The 20,706-nt window shown below is 44.0% G+C and overlaps 1 protein-coding gene across 1 annotated transcript; it reads left to right on the top strand.

Annotated features, from left to right (window-relative positions):
* The first annotated feature begins 178 nt into the window (after positions 1–178).
* Positions 179–16,750, top strand: TRNAU1AP (tRNA selenocysteine 1 associated protein 1). The gene is made up of 9 exons (XM_057379211.1): positions 179–297; positions 3,226–3,323; positions 4,048–4,147; positions 6,637–6,689; positions 7,286–7,417; positions 10,522–10,641; positions 12,054–12,216; positions 13,106–13,139; positions 15,348–16,750. The coding sequence occupies exons 1-9, from the start codon at positions 271–273 to the stop codon at positions 15,482–15,484; spliced, it is 864 nt and encodes a 287-aa protein (XP_057235194.1). The 5' UTR covers positions 179–270; the 3' UTR covers positions 15,485–16,750.
* Positions 16,751–20,706: the final 3,956 nt, after the last annotated feature.

The following is a 20,706-nucleotide window of genomic DNA, read 5'->3' as shown; positions in this document are numbered from 1 at the left end:
CTCTCCCCACCCGGCTCTCTCCCGCGCTGTCGCTCCTCCTACCGCCAGGGGTCGCTGCGGCGGCGGGGGCGCCGCTCTCTCCGCCCGCCGGGGCCGAGGAGGAGGCGGCGAGGCCGGGCCGGGCGGCGGCGGGAGGGACGGGGAGGGACTGAGGGACCGGGACACCGGGGGAAGGGACGGAGGGAGGGGCGGCGGTGGCAGCGGCGGGGCCGGGCCGGGAGGCGGAGCGCGCGGCCCCGCTGAAGCCTCCGCGGGGCCTGCGGGAGCAGCATGGCCGCCAGCCTGTGGATGGGGGACGTGAGTGTCCGGCCGGGAACGCGCGGCTTCATGAGGGGGGCGGCGGGCGGCGGGACTGTGGGGAGAAGCGGCTGGGCCGGGGGACGCGCGGGGGGCGCTGAGCGGCTGATACCGTCACTGACCAGCACTCTGACACTGACTAACTGACACTGACACTGACTAACTGCCACCCTCCCACCGACCGACCGACCGACTGACACCCCCACACTGACGGACGCCCTCACACCGACTGACACCATTACAGCAACTGCCAGCCTTACTCTGACTGACACCCCACACCAATTGACACCCTCATACCGACTGGCTGACACTCTCACTGACACCCACACACCAGCCGACAGACTGACATCCTCACAGCTCTGACACCCTCACTGACTGACAGCTGACCCTCTCCCTGACTGACTGACCCCTCACACCACTGACATCCCTRCGCGGATACAGCTTCACATACTCAAAACTCCCCAAGCGACACTGACCTTACTCACTCCTTTGCGTGCTGACATGCTCACACTGGCTGACACATTCAGGCATAACCCCCAGCCCAACAGGCACATTTGTGAACAGTTACACACACATCTACACACCGCAGAGAGGTGCCTGCCTGCAGCCAGGTCACAGCCGCACTTACACTAGTGTCCCTGATAGGCAGACACATGTGTGGGCACCAACAAGTTTCACACTTCCATACTCCAAGAGGCACTTACACACTCCCATACTCACAGCATGTACACTCACTTGCTTTGAGGATTTATCTACTGTTTTACCTGCTCAGCTGCTATAGGCACTTACATGCTTGTATTGTCCAAAGCACTTACACTCGTGCTGCTAATTGTGCTCGTACTTCTAGGCACTCACATTTGTATGCACCTCTCCAAGATTATCCCTCACAACCTGCCCCCTACACGTGCACCCCTGGGTGCACTCACACCTTCATAGGGATTTTGACTCTCCTATGTGTACACATACTCAAAAGCACTTACACACTCTGCTAGTTCTCTCATTCCTGCCTGTGTGTGTACCTGGCAGAAAGTGTGTGCACCTGCTTCTTCACCCAAGGATGTCCTGCTGCTCGCTCATGTGCACACTGTGGACACACTCACAGTGATGCACAGCCCATGGCATCCCTTGTGTGCCCTTCATACACCCTCACACTTGTGCCCCGTGTTCCTCACCACTCACTGCTAAGCACACATTTTCACACACTTGTGTACTCACCCCAGCATACTGTAGTGCTCTGCCACCCACCCACAGTGCATGTGTGTGTGTGCTCTGTGTGTTGTGGTGCCTGCCACACTGCACTGTGGGAAACTCTGACATACTCACACATGCAGTCCCACTGCATGCGTGTGGCATCCTTGCAGTTTGTCACGTCTGTACTCACCTGCATGCACTCCACTATGCATGTGCAGTCACACTAGCATGTCACGACTTCCATGCCACCTGTTTTGCTCACATACGTCTTCCTTCAGCCCCTTTCTTGCAGCTTACACCAGCACAGTCCCACTTGCATATTGTGTTCCTCATCTCTCACATGTGTGTACATATAGCGCAGCACATCCCTGAGTATCCCACTGGGTATTTTTCTCCCACACACACATTCAGCACACCTAGTTTGCCATGGCATCAGAGTCCTCCCTTGCATTTTCTTGTGCATGGAGATTTCATGGAGTCTGTTTTCTGCTTTCTCCACACAGAGGGTTATCTGCCACCTCTCTACCATACCAATTTTCTTTTTCATCACAACTCTCATAAGCAGGCCATGGCTCTTTAAGCCACATGAACATAGCCAAGCAAGCTTGTTGCATTTGCAAACCCAGCTTTCCTGGACACACACACACACACACACACACACACACCCTGGGTCACCCTGCACAGCAGGATCTGTACAGAGTGGTTGTGCCTCTGCTTCTAGGATGAGTCAGTTCTGTTTCACACTCACCTCAACAGGGTATCTGCTGGCTTTTACACATGCAAGTACATTATGGTCACCTTTCACATACTGCATATTCTGTCACACACACAAGTGGTGTGTGTGGTACCTGACAGACACACAAACACACTTGAGGGCTGTAGATTACCATGAGCCACCTCTCTTACATAGGTATATACTTAGATACATTAAGCTGTATATATTTCATATATACATTTTTCAGCTCCGTGTTACCTGTCACAGTACGCCCCATCAAAAGGCTTTAATTTTGGTTAGTTCCCTCCTCCACTTTTTGTTATACAAAGAGGTGCCCTGATCACTCAGGCCCTTCATAGAATATTTGATCCAAATTCTAGCACCATTTCCTACTTGTCAGTCCCTTACATCACGCAGACACCTGCTCTCCAGCATGTTCACATACATTGTTGCCTGCACAGTGCCACCCCCACCTGTGACATGAACACGGTCAGTGCTCCCATGGGCAGGACAGAGCATAGAGCCGCTGTGGGACACGATTCCAGGGCTTCCCCTGAGTGCTGCCCCGGTATMTCTAGGGTTGTGCAGACCCCTACTGCAGCTCCATGGAGCAGTGTCAGCTGCTGCAGCCACCCGGGGTGCCACCCCTGTGTACCCACAGCGCTGGCCCAGCTTTCGCTTGCACCTGGAGAAGGAGCCTGCCACCTCCTTCTCCCCTTCTCCCTGTAGCGAATGCTCAGTTTGTTGCTGTATGTTTCTGAGTGGCTTTTGTCCTTCTGTGAAGCTCCCTGTTCTCTGAAATTCATGCTGTCTCTTGGGTTCCACTTTGCAGACTGTTGAGCCTGGTTCATGCATGCCTGCTGGTTTTGAGTGGCATCGACCCTCTTAAATGAGTCTTCTTTTTGAAGTGTAAGGGTAAAATCCTTCTCAATAATGTTTTAACTGCTTAGGGGGACATTGACACATATATTCTCTTTTTTGTAGATGCCCTGATCTAACTTCCTTTTTTTTTGCTTTTATAGCTGGAGCCCTATATGGATGAAAACTTTGTTTCGAGAGCCTTTGCCACCATGGGAGAGCTTGTACTGAGTGTAAAAATCATTCGAAACAGGTTGACAGGGTAACTGTTTCTGTTTGTTCTCCCAGTGCATTTGGACTGAAGCATTGCCATGGTCCTTCCATATCAGAGTGAATTTTTCCTTTGAGTTTTTCACCACTGCTTACACCAATATGGGAATATTGATGAGAGCAATGGAGAGAGTGCTGCTGGCTCTTCAGCCTCCCCTCAACAAACAAAGATTGGCCCTCATCCTGCAGTTCTCCAGGACTCAGTCAGAGCAGTGCATGTATCTTACTCCACCCCTCAGGGAATTACACCTCCCCAGGTTTTGGTCACTAGTCTGTAGTGTAGCTATGTGATACTGACAGAGGTCTGATTTTGAGCAATATGAGAACCTTTTGTGTTAATTTGAAATAGTGAGTGACTGTACACAGAATAAAGTAGTTTTGTTCTTATTCATTGTTCTTCTAAGTGTTGTAATTTCACTTTTCGGTAGTTTAAACTTGGGTAGGCAAGTTGATGCTCAGTGAAAGTAGGAAATAAACTGTAAACTAAACCACTTGCTATGTGTTTATGTTGACCTGTCAGTCAGTATGGTAAGTAGGGGCTGTCCCTTGACATCCAGCTTCTCTTTGGTAACTAATGTTTATACTTTAAAAAGAAACTGTTCTATGTATTGCAACTATAGCAAATTTCCTACCAGTTATCTAAAATACAACTTTCCTCCTCAAATGTGTTTTAAATTTATAACCTTTGTCTCTTCTCTCCTGTGTTGTATGTTCAGAATTCCAGCAGGCTATTGCTTTGTAGAATTTGCAGATCTAGCTACTGCAGAGAAATGTTTACACAAAATCAATGGAAAACCACTTCCTGGTGCTACACCGGTAAGTAAATGGGATCAGYCAGTTGAGAACCAAAAGTTAGAAGGGACACCTAGTGCAGAGTCTGTATTTTTACTGATTACAGACAAATTCAATAGTTAGAAAAGTGAGATTCTTTTTTGCTTTAGAGTTGAAGTTATGAATATAAAACTGTTAGTGTTCTTGCTCAGAAAATTGCTGAGAAAAATTACTGATTTCTTTGTGACTGTCTGGATAAAATCCAGGTGTAGAAGTGTTTTGCAGTGTGGGTTTTTTTTATATCTGAGAATTTCTGTTSTTAACAAAGTGGACTAATGAGAAACCTGAGAATAACAAAGAAAAAGTTAGACTGAGTATAGTGTATGTCTGCCACAATTCTTCCATCTCTCTCCTTTTGTATAGTCATGAAGTCTGGTTTAGGTTGAAAGATACATTAAATCTCATCTCATTTCATCCCCTTTATTTTCATATTTCATCCCCACACCTTCCACTACACCAAATCACACCAAGCCTCATTCCACCTGGCCTTRATCACTTTCAGGGATGAAGCAACCTGAGAATTTACCTCTGTGTGTTGTTACATATGTACAGGATGAATTTGCAAGTTCACACTGAACTTTGGGTAACTTTGATTTGCAAGAGAAACATGAGTTTTAACCTTGCATTGTTCTTGGCCCTTAGCAAACAAAAGTTATTCAAACTTCTTTACAGTGGAGAAGGAGCCAGAGCCGTTGAATAATTACAGTGCATAAGTAATGTCTTGTGCACATAAAAGCTGGGTAGTTAGGAAGAAGTGGAGGAATAGTCAGAGAGGCTAATTTTAGGATGTTGACTTGGATGTGTGGTGGATTAAAATGGGGTGGCTGACACAGCTGTCTGTTGTACCCGGAGGAGTTGGCTGCAGTAGCTGGGGTGACTTGTTCATAAAGCAGTTCTAGAATCGCCTCAGTTCTGGTGTGATATACAAGGTAAATGGATCTCTGTTTCAGTGTAGTTAATACCCAGCCTAGGAAACCGGTAAGTTCAGATTGAACTATTTAGTCAACATTCCTGAGAGGGTGATGTGCCCCGTTAAAAGTAGTCGACAAGAGGCCTGGAGATAGCTGTTTCACGTGTTTGCCCACGATTAAGGCAAGCTGATTATCCTGGATGCCTGCTGTAGTCATTGGAGGGACAAAGAGAGCAGCTCTTGCAAGGAGTAAGATAATAATGGAAGTTTGATTTTGGGAATACCTATCTTTCTTCACAGTTTTGTTCRAAACATGGTACTGTGTGGAGGGATGATTTGCATAACACACAGAGAAAATTATAAATGTCAGGCAGAGAGATCCAAAGCAGCCCAAATCAGTGCACTCAGCAGGCAACTGCCCAGCTCATCCATTGCATTTAGAGACTTTTGTTTACAGAAAACTGAGTGTGGTGCATGCTTTTATTTATTTTTAAATWCTGAATCAGCCAAAGAACTAACAGAGAGCCATGGTGCTGGTGCTGTCTCTCTTTTCCGGAACTGGTGTTCMCAGTTCCCATGTSAGTGGAAGTATTCTCTGGTGCCTCRTTGATTTTTAACCCAGAATATTGCAATGAAGGGCGGGATCCAAAAAAAAGATTGAAGTGCTTCAAAGCGGAATCTAAATTTTGTGATAGCTTGTAAATGATCCCCATAAAGTTGTGTAGCACTGTGCTCCAGAGAATGCAAGCATGCAAGGAACAGGATTATAGCCTAGAGTTAAGTCTGTGCTCTATTTCCCAAGAATTATTTACCAGTCTTTGAAGGAAGGAAGTCCATCATACGGGGTCCAAGAACACATTGGGCTCTTCATTGTACTGAACRAGTGCCCTGATCTCTAGGGAGTTTCTGATTTTGATCTGAAATCACGATTTCTGATCGTGAGATCAGCCCCTGATATCTAGAGCTATTCTAAAGATCTTGGTCTCCTTAGATCTTGGTCTAGACATGCATGTAAGTTGGGCACAAGATGGTGAAGTCTGGTAGGTTGGAGACAGAGAGTTTCAGATGGCCACAGGGCACGAATATGGGCTGCTGGGAAACCTGTTTTAAAAATTAAATGAGATGCAAAATTGAGAGAGACCTCAGTGTCCAATGTAATTCTTTCAAAATCCCTTTATTTTGGATCTTACTAAATGTCCAGAGCCACTCTTCCAGATTCACATCGATTCCATCTTCCAGTTTGGTGGATTCTAATCTGCCAGTGTTTGTGTTAAATCATGGAAGTCCAATAGTGGAGCTGTCATTTCATTATAAGACCTTAAAATTGGAAGAAATTTCCTGTTTATTATTAGCACCTCTGTTCCGGTTTTAATTTTTATTATTATAGCTGTATATTGACATTAAATAAAAATGTGCTTGATGCCTTAAGTGGCTGGCCTGAAGGCAGTGAACATCTATCAATATTAGGAAAGTTGTATTAAATCAGCTTATTTTATTTTTTCCTAATTGCTTGAATTYACATGACARTATTAGAAYRTATGGATTCATTTTTGCCTTGTTTYAGGCRAAGCGGTTTAAATTGAATTATGCAACRTATGGAAAACAGCCCGATAACAGGTAAGTGCTCAATATTTAAATATTAATTTTGCCTGCTTAATGTCTCTTTATTAATTGCCTTGCAAAAAGGTACTCAAAATACATAAACCCATGAGTTCATCACTGCCAGTCTTTAGTAGAGRGAGGACAACTTAGACTGCCAGTTTTGTGCTTTGCCCTGTGTGTGGCACAGCAGATTTATTCAGTGTCTGCTMGGGTATTTAAATTTTATAGCATCAAAGTATCTAATTCATATATTATAATTTAAGATCTATGTGTTGGAGGAGCATATCTACAAATGAGATACTAATGTTTTCTTGCCATATTAGAAATCAGAGATATCATGTGAGTAATAAGCAGTGAAATAATCTTTAAATGAAAAGCAGTATTAAGTAGGTTGGTTGTGCTGCTTGAATTAACTTGAAAAAGCAGTTTCAATAAACATTTTTGTTAAGMAGCTTAATTGGTGACCCTTTAAAGTCTCCACTAAATGGTCTTTTAATATCACTTTTCTCTGGGTTCAAATATTTAGGCTAAATAGTGAGCATCACTCAGCATGTCTTTTTTTTTTTTCTTTGTATGATTGTATATAAGAAGTTTTCTTTTGATTTCTTTAGTCCAGAATATTCCCTTTTTGTGGGAGACCTGACACCGGACGTGGATGATGGGATGTTATATGARTTTTTTGTTAAAGTTTATCCATCATGTAGAGGTGGAAAAGTTGTGTTGGACCAGGCAGGAGTATCCAAGTAAGTAATCTGTTATTCACTCTTTTTTTCACTTCACATGTGGCAACAGGAAAGGTGGAATGCAGCAAGGGGRAAAAAAAAGTTGTTTTGGCTTAGATTTTTAGATTTTAGTTATCTTAAAATACAGTGTTCTTGGCCATTCAATCTGCAGTTTGCTTGAGTTTTGATAGTCACCATGGGTATTGTCACTSCTTTGTCTATGTGAGGCCCTTTGTGTGTTATTGCACTTCTTAAAATGCTGAAAAATGTCTTAATTAATCTTGAAACACTCTTCCTGGACTCTCAGGTGGAATAAAATTGGCTTTACAAACTTTAGGCTATTGAGTGTGTATTCCTGTGAGAGCTGTACAGGTTTTTATTTCAAACAGGGTAGAACACAATGCTGTGATTCATTGTCAGGTTCTCAGTAGCCGCCTTGTTTGTCTTTCCTGGAAATGTCTTGCCAAAAACAGGTATCAAAAAGTTGGATTTCTTAATGTAATTAAAACATTTTCTAAATAATAGCACAAAATTAAACTGTATTTTTCTAAAGGAGRGAGCAGATGGTGAGCATCCTTGTTTTTAAAGCAGACCATGACTTCAGTGAAGCACAATTTTCTGATATCATGAGAATGTTGAGATAAGATCTAGGCTATGGCTGTCAGTGTCCYCACCTTTTCAGATGAGGTTTCTCATCTTAGACATGTTGGTTTGAAGGAATCAATGGAGGTCTCTGCTCCAGCTACAAACAGTACTACAGCCAATGCTACATTAGATAATCAATGAATTGTGTGGCCTGGAAAATCTCCCAGAGATTCAACCTGTCTGGGCAGCCTGTTCCAGAGCTGTACTCCCCTCCCCAGTCATGAAGTTCCTCTTCATGTGCAACCTGAACCTCTTGTAGAGCTGCTCAGTCACTCTGGCTGTTGGGTCCTTATGCTGTCATTGCCACCTCATTGAGGACTGACATTGCTGGGTTGGGCTCTCTGTGTCTTCTCCTGTTCCTCCTCCTCCTCCTCCTTGCTGTTGTGCTGCACCTGCCTCAGACTCTGTAGAACAGGTGTTGGTGCTGCAAGTTGGASTGTTAGTTGGGTTTTGGAAGCTGTGCATAGGTGCAGACCTCGAGAAAAGAAATCTGTAGTAGCTTGGGAAGTGGGGAAAGAGCAGGGATTTAGAGTCCTGTTTCTAGGAAGAGCAAAGCTGTCTCCCCAGCAGTGCCAGAGTATTGGTTCCAGGSGCTTTGTTGGGACTTGTGCAATTACTCAAGGCTGAGGCAACTTGYAGGTGTCAGTGTGATGTGAAAGAGGAGCTTAGGGCTTCTGTACATGCCCAGTGWAGCCCTGGCCCTTTCAGCCAGGTGAATCAGGAAGGCCTCTTCCCATCACCTCTTGTCTTGGCAGGAGAGGAGCTTGGAGCCTGGTTCCGTCGTGCTATGCCTGCTTCCCTGCTTTCTGCTGAAAATGCAGGTGTTGGGCCATTTCCAAACTTCAGGGACAGGACAGAAGGTCTGCAGGAAAGTCTGGGCCAGGAAGACATGATTTTTTGCTGGGTTTTCTTTTGTACCAAAATCTGATTTAGCCATTGGTGTAGAAAAGCTATATGTCTGTAAGAGCTGGAAGAATGACTGTCTCCCTTATGGCACACAGCATCTATTCCTGTACACTTCATCCAAATCTGTCTGTCTCTATTTTGGAACTGCCAATCTTCCCTGTTTCTCTTACACACTCCTGGTCCTTCTTGAAAGTCTGCAGGAGTCTTTTGGCAGCTTAGAAACTTGGTTGGATTTTGTGTGTGAACACCTTAAACTGACTTAGAAGTTGACTTGCACTGGATTAATTTGCCATAGTCCTTTGGCAGAGGGCAGGTTAAACAAACGTGGGCTGGTGGAGTTTTGCTTGTGCTTCATAGTCTGGTTTGTATGTACACAAGCCTAAACTTTGATCTGGTTTTTKTTGGGTTTTTTTGTGAGAACACATCCATACCTGTATACATGTATAAAAATAAGATATTTGGAWTAGTGTGTGGAGCTTGCTGTGCAAGGTACTGTGTTTTCTGAGGCACGAACTGCTGTGGAATAGCTGCCATTGGGGACCTCCCATGAGTAGTAGGTGATGCTACTTTCARAGTGGCACATTACTTGGTGTTTAGCAGTTCCCACAGAATAGATAATGCACTGTAAATTCACGCCCTTGCTTACAGCTTGTTCTTTTCCCCAGGTAGACAAGCCCTTCCCTCCCAAACTCCTTCCTTTGCTTAGGTGGATTCTTCTTACCCTCCCACACCTAAGTCTTTGATCTTTCAGCTGTGTGAGGCAGCCCATCCCATGATGGGATCCTGGCACTGCTCTGTTGGRTGCTGTTGTATTGCTTCTGACTCACTAGAGCATCAAAATCCCACGCAAAGGACYGTTGGGGTTGGAGGGAGTTGGAGTTTTCTGTCTGGCTGACGTGCAGTGCTGCCACACCACAATGAAGGGTTGTTGCAGAGTCCAGGGGTTCTGSATATGCTGCCCCTGTTCCAGCTGTGCTCTCAGAGCAAATTTTAGTTACTTGATGTTAAGAGCTCATTTTCAGGCCCACTATTGGAAATGCTGTTGTTGGGAATGGCAGATAGCTTATTTGGATATATTCCTATTGAAAAGCAAACTTGATAGGAAAGCATATCTCATTGACCTTAGGGAAAGGTAGTGTTTTCCTTCACAGTGGCACAGTTCTGGATATGAGCAGTGTCTGTCTTGTCAATCCTGTGCTGACTTGCAACTCTTGAGATTATCAGTATCCTCCCAGCAGAGATTTGGGGCTTTATCACTGTCAGTTCATGCATTTCAGCATAGCTTGCGTCAGCTCACTTCCAGTTCCCCAGAATCCACTGGCACAAGAACTGCTTGACATTGACAGTCCCTTGAAAGTGCTGCCAGAGCTTGGATGTGTGGCTTCATGTATTTTGGAAAAACAACTGGAAAGCAGAATYATTTAATCTCTCCCAAAAGCAGGAACAACAGCCCTAATGAACATTTTCATTCACTGTATTTCCCAAACAAATTCAAACTTCACTGTAACTAAGTTTTACAATGTGGCCTGGCTCTTTGGGGTCAGTTTTATATGAGTTATTCTGTGTCTCTGCAGAGGTTACGGGTTCGTGAAATTCACGGATGAACTGGAACAGAAGAGAGCACTGACCGAGTGTCAGGGAGCTGTGGGGTTGGGCTCTAAACCTGTACGCCTCAGTGTGGCTATACCAAAAGCGTGAGTAGAAGAACAGGTGGATGCTAACATGAAAAATCATCTCTGTGTTTAAATGCCTTTTAGTTCTTTGGGTACATGTCCTGGATGTTTCCATCACACAGTGAGGGAATATCCATTAATATGGGKAGTATCAGAATGTCCTGGAATTCAAAGACATTATAATATTAGCTCAAGACTGAGCATTTTACACTGTTTGAATTGTATACCTTATTAAATCCACACACATGTACACACACTGTAGTTAAATGTGATTGTTTTTGAAGTGTATGTTCCTTTGCATTAAATTGAAATAGTCTGAATCTGCGTATTGATGTCTGGTTAGCAAAGCTCAACTACCTTGCTAATTCTRTTATGATGTCTACTAAATATAAATCATTTGGGGCAGAGATTAACTTTTTTTTCTGTGTTTGTTCAGAACCTGATACAATGAGATCCTGGTCTGACTTGGGGCTCGTAGCACTAGGGTAATACGAATCATAGTAATTGCTCCCTATTTGAATAATATGTAGATTTTCAGTGACCTCAGAAGTCTTGGGGGGGAAAGGAAGAGAAAAACAGAAAAAAGGTGTATCGTGGTGAGAAGATTGATGTTTCCTTCTTCCTACTTCTCACTRATTTCATCATTATCAGAAATAGCTTTATGTGTGATACATTTTCATTTTCAAACTATGTTTGTCATCTCATTATTTCAAATCTTGATAGTTAGGTGAATTCCTAGTTCCTTGGGAATGCTGCCACTTTATGGCAAAGAATAGAAGTTTCAGTCAGTACACGGGCTATTCAGTTTGTTTTTTCATTACTAGTATTTCTTATTTCATGAACTTTTTCAAGTCTGTGAATTGACCACAGTTCAGAGAGAAAGGGACCAAGTCCTTRCTTAGGTTTCTGTATGATAGTGGCAGAAGGGAGAGTTTTTTCTGTTCTTACAAAAGAAAACTCCAGGTTTTTTGCAAGGCTTTAAGTCTTTAATTCTTCATGTAAAGCAAGTATCTTCTCCCAGAAAGTTGCAGATCACTTAACTTCGTCCTCTTTCTCAGAAGGAAAAAGGAACCCAAGTGTCTGGATTGTGGTTCAGGATTGTTCTAAACTGAGGCTAAAAGTCCTGAAYTCTTCTCTTCCCAAAGCCAGGAAGCGATACCCAATTAGCTCATTAAGAATGAAAGCAGTGTTTGTTAATGAAGAGGAATATGAATACAGGAAAGGCCGTTAAATTGAAACCACTTCTTTCTTTATCTAAATGTATGCAAATAATAAATATTGCTGCAGTAAATGGTGAATATATTTTAAAGATTGAAATTTGCATGTTAGACTAAGCCTTGTCTTTTTACCACATTGTATCTTAAGCTGTTTCACTGCTTTTTTCATTCTTGTTCTGCACTATTTGCGACTTACTCCTGCTTTATTTTTTGAAGCAATCGTGTGAAAACAATGGAGTACAATCAGATGTACAACTATAATTACAACCAGTATTACCAACAGTATCACAGCTACTACGCGCAGTGGGGGTATGACCAGAACACGGGCAGTTACAGCTACAGTTACCCTCAGTACGGCTACACACAGAGCACCATGCAGGTAGGGGAGCACAGAAACACCATGGAGCTTGGAAGGTGGGATGGGAACATCTTATCTTCAGCTCTGAGAGTCACAGAATGTCCTGAGCTGGAAGGGACCTACAGGGATCATTGAGTCCAGCTCCTGGCCCTGCCCAGGACACCCCACCAACCCCACTCTGTGCCTGAGAGGGCACTTCAAACACCCCTGTTGCTCTGGCAGCCTTGGAACCACARCCATTTCTTGGGGAGCCTGTTCAGTGCCTGAGCTACCTCTGGGGGAAGAATCTTTTCCTGATCTCCAGCCTAACCCTCCCCTGACACAGCTCCAGCCRTTCCCTCAGGTGTTGTCCCTGGTCACAGGGAGCAGAGATTTGGGAGGAGCTGCAGACTCTGATGAGCTCTCTCCTCAATCTCCTCTGCTCCAAACTGAACACACCAAGTGATCTTAGTAAAGACCTCTTAATAATAAAGTCTTAATATAGCTACTATTTAGTGTTTAGCCCCTGGTGTATCCTATTGCATTATGGGGGGGTGTATTGCTGTGGTAAAAGCAGCAATGGAGGACACAATGGGTCTCTTAATACAGTTRTTGTGATAGAAGAGTTTCCTTGGTAGAGGCAGTGCTCAGTGCCTTCTGGGATCCTTCATAAGTCTTGTTATAAAGGATGGAACTCATCAGAACAGTCACCCACTTCAACCCAAGAATTTCAAGAGCTGCCTCTGTTATAGGTTTAGTATGGAATCTTGCCCATGTAGTGTTGGGAATGGAACACAGGCTGATGTGTGAAGAATTCTGTTGTAATAACTCTGGTATAAAAGCCAGTTTCTGACAGTACTAATAAACAAGTRATGCTTGTAAAAGAAAAGATGGTTATCTGCTGTCCTAAGGGGTTTGTTTCTCTTTCCAGACATATGAAGAAGTTGGTGAGGATGCATTGGAAGGTATGTTTCTCAAATTCTRTATTGAAGTTGTCTGTTTGTTCTGCACTCACTGCTTAGAGACAGACTTTCTCAAATTGGCCCTAATTTCAGTTTATACTATATCTTTAAGCAAACCTGAGAAAATTTGTAGGTTACTATCACATAGAACACTTGCATCCCAACTGTTGCTGCTCCTGGTCTGAACCTGGTAAGGGCTGAAACTATTTGATCTTCCCAGCACTGAGATTTTAATCTCCTGTAGTACTGAAATTTTTATCCTTTTTTTTACTAGGTGTTTTTCTGATATGCTACCAAAAAAAATAGATATTCTGGTTTTCTATAAAATCTTGACCTTTAGAGCCCAGAATACTTCATTGTGCTCTTAGTTTAAAAATAAAAGGGAATAATWTTACTTAGCACACTGATAAAATATTTCAAGTAATCCTTGCTTGAAATGGGTTATTAGACCAGATGATAGTTTTAGATACCTTGACAATTAGCTTTCATTTATTGATGCAAGAAACTCATTTCATGCCAGCAGTTCCAGATCTCTGTCTTAAGTGGAATATGCACTATGCAGTRTGTCTTACTCTTCTCTTTAACAAAAAAAGTTAAAAATTACATGGTAACAGATTTACAGGATCCACAGGTACRAGTGATGATGTGTGTGGAAGCTCTTAAGGGCTCTTAAAACCATTCCAGGAGTGCACTCCTTTTGCTGAACCAAACACACCAGAATTAGAATTGGAATATCTCTGAGGTATCACTTTTTCTGGTTGATTAAATGAATGATTGCTACATTTGTAGGAAACTGAATTCATGTGTTGCCACTGTATCATTCCTTTYCCTTAAATCTCTTCTCCTGTGATGTGTTACATTATGTAGCTAAAACCAAACATAGAATCCTTGAATGGTTTGGGTGGAAGGAACTTCAAAAGCCATCTTTCTTCACCCTCTGCTGAGGGTGATCTTTCTTCTCCCTGCTGTGGGCAGGGAGACCTTCCACCAGGCCAGATTACTCCAAGGCCCATCCAACCTGGCCTTGGACAATTCCAGGGATGGGGCAGTCACAGCTTCCCTGGGCAACCCATGCCAGAGCTTCACYTCCCTCACAGGGAAGTCACATGTTTACAACCATTTTATTCCTGATGTGTTTTAGAGTCTTTCCATTCGTTCAGCTTTGCACTGAGAGTCACTCACTGACATGTGTGCTTGTGCCACTCTGATAATCTGAGCTTTGGGTTGCAAGGGTTGTCAGATGAGCTTTACACCCTACAGGGGTTTGGGAAATCCATMACTGTGCATTGCGAGCAGCAGGATTGGACCTGCTGGGTTGTTCAGCTCCAAAATGCTTTTTAAGCATTTCTTCCACCTGTTAAATAGGGTTTTGTTCACACATCATGGTGTGGCACGACTGTCCTCCCCTGGTTTCTAACACTGACTCCAGCTTTGAGCTGCTGGAGGCTTTGGCAGACAAGCTCTGATGACTGCTGGTATCACAGCATAGGATGCTCCCATCCTCCATCCAATATTTGTGACTGCTCAGTGGAGGGAGCAAAAGTGAACAGGTGCCTGTGCTCCTGTCCTTCTTATCAGGGCCAACCCTTTCTGGCAGTGCAGGTGGCTGCACTTTGCTGTGAGATGCAGGTGTGTGCATGTGTTCCCTCTACTGGCTCTCATGTGGCACCATCACCACTGGAAAAAGGGACATGTTTGGATATTGTTATTCCATTTCCCATTGCAAAGAGATTAACTAGGGCTGATCTGGTTGGGTTTGTGATTGGGCAAGTACTGGGAATGTTTGGTGACTCACAGAATCATAGAATATTGGGGTTGGAAGGACCTCTGGAGWYCATCCAGTTCAACCCCCTGCTAATKCAGGCTTACCTAGAGTATGGGACACAGGTACATATSCAGGTGGGTTTGGAATGCCTYCAGAGAGGGAGACTCCACACCCACCYTGGGCAGCTGTTCAGTGCTCTACCACCCTCCTTGAAAAGAATTTCTTATTCATGTTGAGGTGGATCTTCTTGTGTTTTAGTTTATGGYCATTGTTCCTTRTCCTGTCTCTGGGCACCGCTGAACACAGTCTGGCACTATCCTCYAATACCTGCCCTAGAAATAYTGAGACTCCCTCCATGTTTGTTTTRATAAATCAGTTTGTTTACAGGGTGGGTTTTTCTGAACASTTTTGATGTATGACCTATTTGTCTGCCTTTCCTCCCACAGATCCCACACCTCAGTTAGATGTCCAYGAAGCAAACAAGCAGTTTATGGAACAAAGTGAAGAGCTCTACGATGCCTTGATGGACTGTCATTGGCAGCCTTTGGACAGTGTCTCATCAGAGATCCCAGCTGTGTTATAGCCTTGYTGCTGAGGCACTGTGTCTGTGGGACATCCTGCCAGTGCACTCTGAACTGTTACGCTGCCCCTGGACCCTGCGGTAGTGAGGGTGGCACTTTCCCCACCCAGGTCTGGTACTCGGAGTACAGGAAGACTGTGGCCTTTCCTGTAGAGAGCAAGTATTGTAGAAGCATCATGGTAACGTTTCTTCATGGTAAAAATTAGAACTGCRACAGTTTTATTCGTTTTATCTTGAAATGAACTCTTAATACCTACTGGGAATTGTAATTTATGAACTTTCAATGAGATGGCACAGGGGAGAGACTCTACTCCATCATACAGTAAAAAASTTGGTCTTTTAAGTAAAATTACCCTTTGCATTTTGGTTCCTGCCCATCTTGCTGTGTTGCTGCCCATTTAACTGTCTTAAGCCATTTGACCCAATGCTTGTGAATGTGTTATTTTAMAATAAGATCATTGTTGGACACTACTAAAATGTCTCAAAATCCTTCTAGTRACTGGGTAAGGTTGCTGTAATTTGTGCATGGGATGAAAGTTTATGTTCTGGTTAATCTAAGATGTGATCTTGAGCTTCCGAGTTTGGTGTTCTTAAGCACTCAACCCAAAGTGCACTTGAGAGAGCAAAGACAGARTGGAGTGTTATAAGGCTAGAGATTGATGCCTTTTACCTGGTGATCTCTTGCACATCTGACTTGCTTCTCTGCCTGTGTATGAGGAAATAATACCCCATTAGCAAAGCAGTTGAAAACACCTTACCCAGAAATGATATTTAAATGTAATTTTGTGTATCATGCCTTTGTTTTTTTTTTGTTGTGGACACACCTTGATGGTCTCATTGAGATGTTGGGATTTTGTAGTGTCTTCCACTGTCTGTCAGAGTGAAACTGAAGGTCTTGCAGTAAAAACAGGTCAGAGCAATTGCTTTGATATATTGTGCAACAAATGGTTGTTAACCTGGAAAKTGGTTTTCTACTGGATGTTGTATAAGCTGGATGGACAAGCAATATATTTAAGCTGATATGTTGCATTAGAGGTGAAAGTGAAAATAATAGCACTTACATAGGTGTTACAAGCCCTTTTTCAGGCTTTTGTGCCTTAAACTCTTGGAGAAATAGGAACAGAGAAACTACCTGTAATAGATGTCTATCCAAGGAATAGTTGGGTAACTGAGATTGCTACTGAAGAGCGTTTCGTTGCCTCCCTGCCCATATTGATGCAGAGATTTGCCACAAAATTTAAATACTTTGATAAAGCTACTTCTACTACACCTTTTTTCGTGTCCGTAATTATGATCTATTCATCAGTCTGTGGTCTTTTTTATCAACTGGAAGTGGGAATGTGATGGGAATGGTGATGTGACTGGATTTAGGTTATTCCTAACRAGTGGAGCTAGAGGACTGCTGGACTCCTGTGTTCTCATCTGCTGTGAATTTCCCTCCTGCTGTGCCCCTGACGGTGCTGCTGTGTCACCTTCAGCTGCTCTGAATGTAAGGRAAGGAATGTTCCCTGTGCATGCCAGGAGTTTCAGAAGCAGCAGAAGCAGAAGAGGGCAGAGCTKTATATCCTCTGATGTGGCTGCTTAGCTAAGGGCAGTCCCTCTTYTTGGGAAGTTCTGCAGAGTGGTATTTCAGAGGTGATGTAAAGAAGGGGGTTTAAAATACTTTGGAGATAATTCTGTTACTGTGCTGCTCGGTGTGCCTGCCCTTCTCCTATTTTGGGGTTGCCTTTCTCTACCTCCACAAATTTTAGCTTTTACACAATGTGGCATCCCAGTTTGCTCCGGGGGTGAAGCCAAACTTATTTATCAATATAAATTTATTCTGCTCTTCTCATCTGCCCAGCATTGCTGTCTGTGGAGTATTTCCCAGTGCCTGGGTAAACTATCTCCATACAAATCTGTCTTTAGAGAAGAGAGGAGCAGGTTATCAGAGAGCAGACAGCAACCCTGTGGGAAAATCCTTTTGCTCTCTGCTTTTGTTTTGAGGTGGAAAAMAAAAAGGTAAATATTAATCCAACCCATGTTAACCCCTAATTCCTGGGAGAGCTGGGCATGTACAGACCCTTGTGAGGAATAATTTGGGTGTGCAGAGGCCAGCAGAGATGACCTGCTGATGTCTGTTTACTGGTGCTGSAGAGCTTAAAATAGCTCCTTGCTTTCATTTTAGGGGAGAGGTTGATGTGAGGTCTGGGCCACATTCCCTGGAGGTGTGAGCCAGGCTTTTGGGGTTGTCTGGGAGGATCTCAGCCAAGGTTCTGTGGAGCTGTTAAAATGCCAAATTGCTTTGCTTTTCTTTTCTTTTTTTTTTTTTTTTTTTTTTGTATATCACTTACTCATCTTAATGTTCATTTTCAGCTCCCGGCCATTATTGCAGTCTGAAGCATGGGAGAGACTTTTATGTGGAGCTACAAAAGAGCCACCACCTGGAATCTGTAGGGTTTGTCTTTTGGAATCCAAATTAAATAGAGTGTGGGATTTTGTTTCTCCTGGATGGCTACAGGAAAAGCCCAGATTAATTACCATCTAGTGTCACACAGGATGAAAGACAAGGACTCCRTGTAGTAAGGTAAATTCTGCTTTTATCTCTATGTGCTAAAGGCAAGAAGTCCAAGACAGATGATATCACAGCTCCCTGGGATTACGTAATTCCTGAAAATTGCATCCAAATCTGCAGCAGAGATCATTAAGCACRCTGCCTTTCAGCAGGCAGGGCTTAYAGCAATTCCAAAAACAACTCAAACATTCTTATTGTGTTCCTTGATGAAGATGTGATCATCCAATTTMGATGAAATTGTAGGGACTTTGATTCCCATTTGAGTTACACAGACTAGAAAGTTCAGCAGAGCTGGAGGGCCATGTGTTATCAAGCAYGGAGCRGTGATTTCCAAAGGCTGAGCTCTGRGGCTGCAAGGTGGSCTCTTGCCATTAGCCTGTGTTTAATTAAAAGCTTGACAATACACATTGGGATGGCCTGGGAGCAATCCTGACCCACTTCCAAAGGGATGAGGAGTCTGGAAGCATTTCTTTAGCAAGTGTACGGATGAGAGGGCTGACGTGACAGGGGTTGATGGTTTGTTGTCTTTTTTTCATGTGAGTCTGACTAGAGGAAGTTCATATGACTTGGATCAGTTTCTGGAGATGAGTTCATATCCCACACACTGAGACATACACAACACCCTTAGGAATTTCTCTGAATCCCTTTTGAGGGACAGAGATGAATATTTGACTCTAATCTTTCTGTACTGGGTTTCTCATTACTGGTTTGTTAATCCTTAGCTTTTGCTAAACAAGATCTGAGACAACTTTTTGCCTTCCAGTCTTGCTATCTCCCAGTGATCTTATAAAGCATATTGGATACACCAGTTTCTGGATTTAACTTGGGATTGGCTTAAACATGAAACTAATTCAATGGCAAGATGGGGGKTATGGATTTGAGATAGAGTTGGTTCAGGAAATGTCACTGACAGCTCACTTTCCCTTTTTTCCAGGTTAGAGCATTTCTTCAGAAAATATTTCTCTTTTTTTTTTTTTTCTTCCTTAGCAGTTATTCCCAGTCAAAATGGTTTTTCCAAATGCAGTCCTTTTTAAGAAGGGCTTTGGGGTCCTGCTTGACACACACATATTTTTCCCAGGCACATGGTGGGGTTCTTGGGGTCTCCTRTGCAGGACTGTTAGACTTGAYGATCCTTGTGGGTCCCTTCCAAGTCAGGATGTTCCATGATTATGTAATTCAAAGGCAATGGTGGATAACACAGTTAAGGTGATAAAAGAGCTGGCCATGGCCAGGACTTGGTTTGTCCCCTGGATCACTAATGCACACCTGCTTTTTCTTACTGATAATTTTCACATCCCTGTGCATTCTCTGCTCCCACCTGTCAGGTGCTGGGAACTGCAGCCTCTTCCAGCATGTTCTCCCTGTCCTGTAGTGTGGAAGAGGCTGGTGAGAGGTTTCTGAGAGGTTTCATCAAGGCTTTGCTAACCATGCACATGCAGTGGGATTTTCCCTGCACCTCTTGGATCTTGTCYATCTTGTCATGGTGGGCTGAGGTCTGCTGGGCATCCAGTGCTTTTCATTGCTGCTCTGTCAGGATTCTCCCAGTTGAGCATTTGGAAGAGTCTCTTCCCAAACAATGTTTGCCAAGGTTTGAATTTTTGGGGAAGGTTCCCCAAAAAACTGTTGAGGTTTTTTCCTACAGTGATCTCCCAGGTTCTACCCTGCCCTGGGATTTGACAAGATTTCTAGGCTCACTTTGTACAAGTGGCTATGCCAGGAAGACTCCAGGGATTGCCTCGTGACTTGGCAGAGCAGCTGTGAGATCCATGGAGGAGGAGAACAGGAGCAGCTGTTGTACCTTTTTCATGCCAGCTTTGGCAAGGGCTGTCYTGGGGAGGGTTTGGCCACACAAACTTCAGTGCTTGTTCCCAGACTTGGCTTTAAAWGGCTGAAGGTTTATGTTGTTGCTGATCTGGCAAGTTTGGAGGGAGTTATCAGCTCAAAAGGCCATTCCTGAACACTGGGAATTTTTTTCATCTGTTCATTTGCTTAGAACAGATTAAAACATGATTATTCCCCCTCATCCTTTTTGCCCTTTCTCCAGGGCTCAGGCAGGAAGCAGTCTCAGGCTTTTCTGGCTGATTTCCATGGTGGCTGTGCCTTCAACATCAGCACCAGCAGCTGTTCAGCACTCCCTTCCAGCTCATTGGCACGTGCTCCCATTTTAAATCCTTTCCACAGATCATGTATCACGAGCCAGGAGCCTTACAGAGATATTGAGTTGGCAAACAGACTTCTGTTTCCAAGAACCTTTCCTTCGATTCCCCGTGGGTGAAGTGTTTTCCCCATGTTCCAAAAGGGAGGAAGGAGTAGGGGAAACACAGCTGCTGCCTTCAGCTTTTCAGAGTAACCCCTTGGCGTGCACCTTGCATGGTGGAGGAGARAGAAACTGTGCTTGTGCCACCTGGACTGGAGAGTCATTCAGGTGGGGTTGGGGTGTGTAACTGCCCCCAGTGCCAGTGGGGGTTGTAAATCATGGGATCATTAAATAGTTTGGGTTGGAAGGGGAGTGAAAGCTCATCTCATTCCAGCCACTGCTATGGGTGGGAACACCTGCCACTAGAGCACATTTGAGGGGGGCTTGTTTATCCTATAGGAGGGGAAGGAAAAGGAAGGAAGGCGCAGAAGGCGAGGAAGGAGGGAAGGAAGGAAGGAGGGAAGGAGGGAAGGA

Source organism: Malurus melanocephalus, unplaced genomic scaffold (assembly GCF_030028575.1).
Source record: "Malurus melanocephalus ecotype Western Australia unplaced genomic scaffold, MMel_1.1 scaffold_393, whole genome shotgun sequence".
Classification (NCBI taxonomy): domain Eukaryota; kingdom Metazoa; phylum Chordata; class Aves; order Passeriformes; family Maluridae; genus Malurus; species Malurus melanocephalus.
Note: the sequence above shows the minus strand (reverse complement) of the source record. Positions and strands in the feature narration are given on the sequence as shown.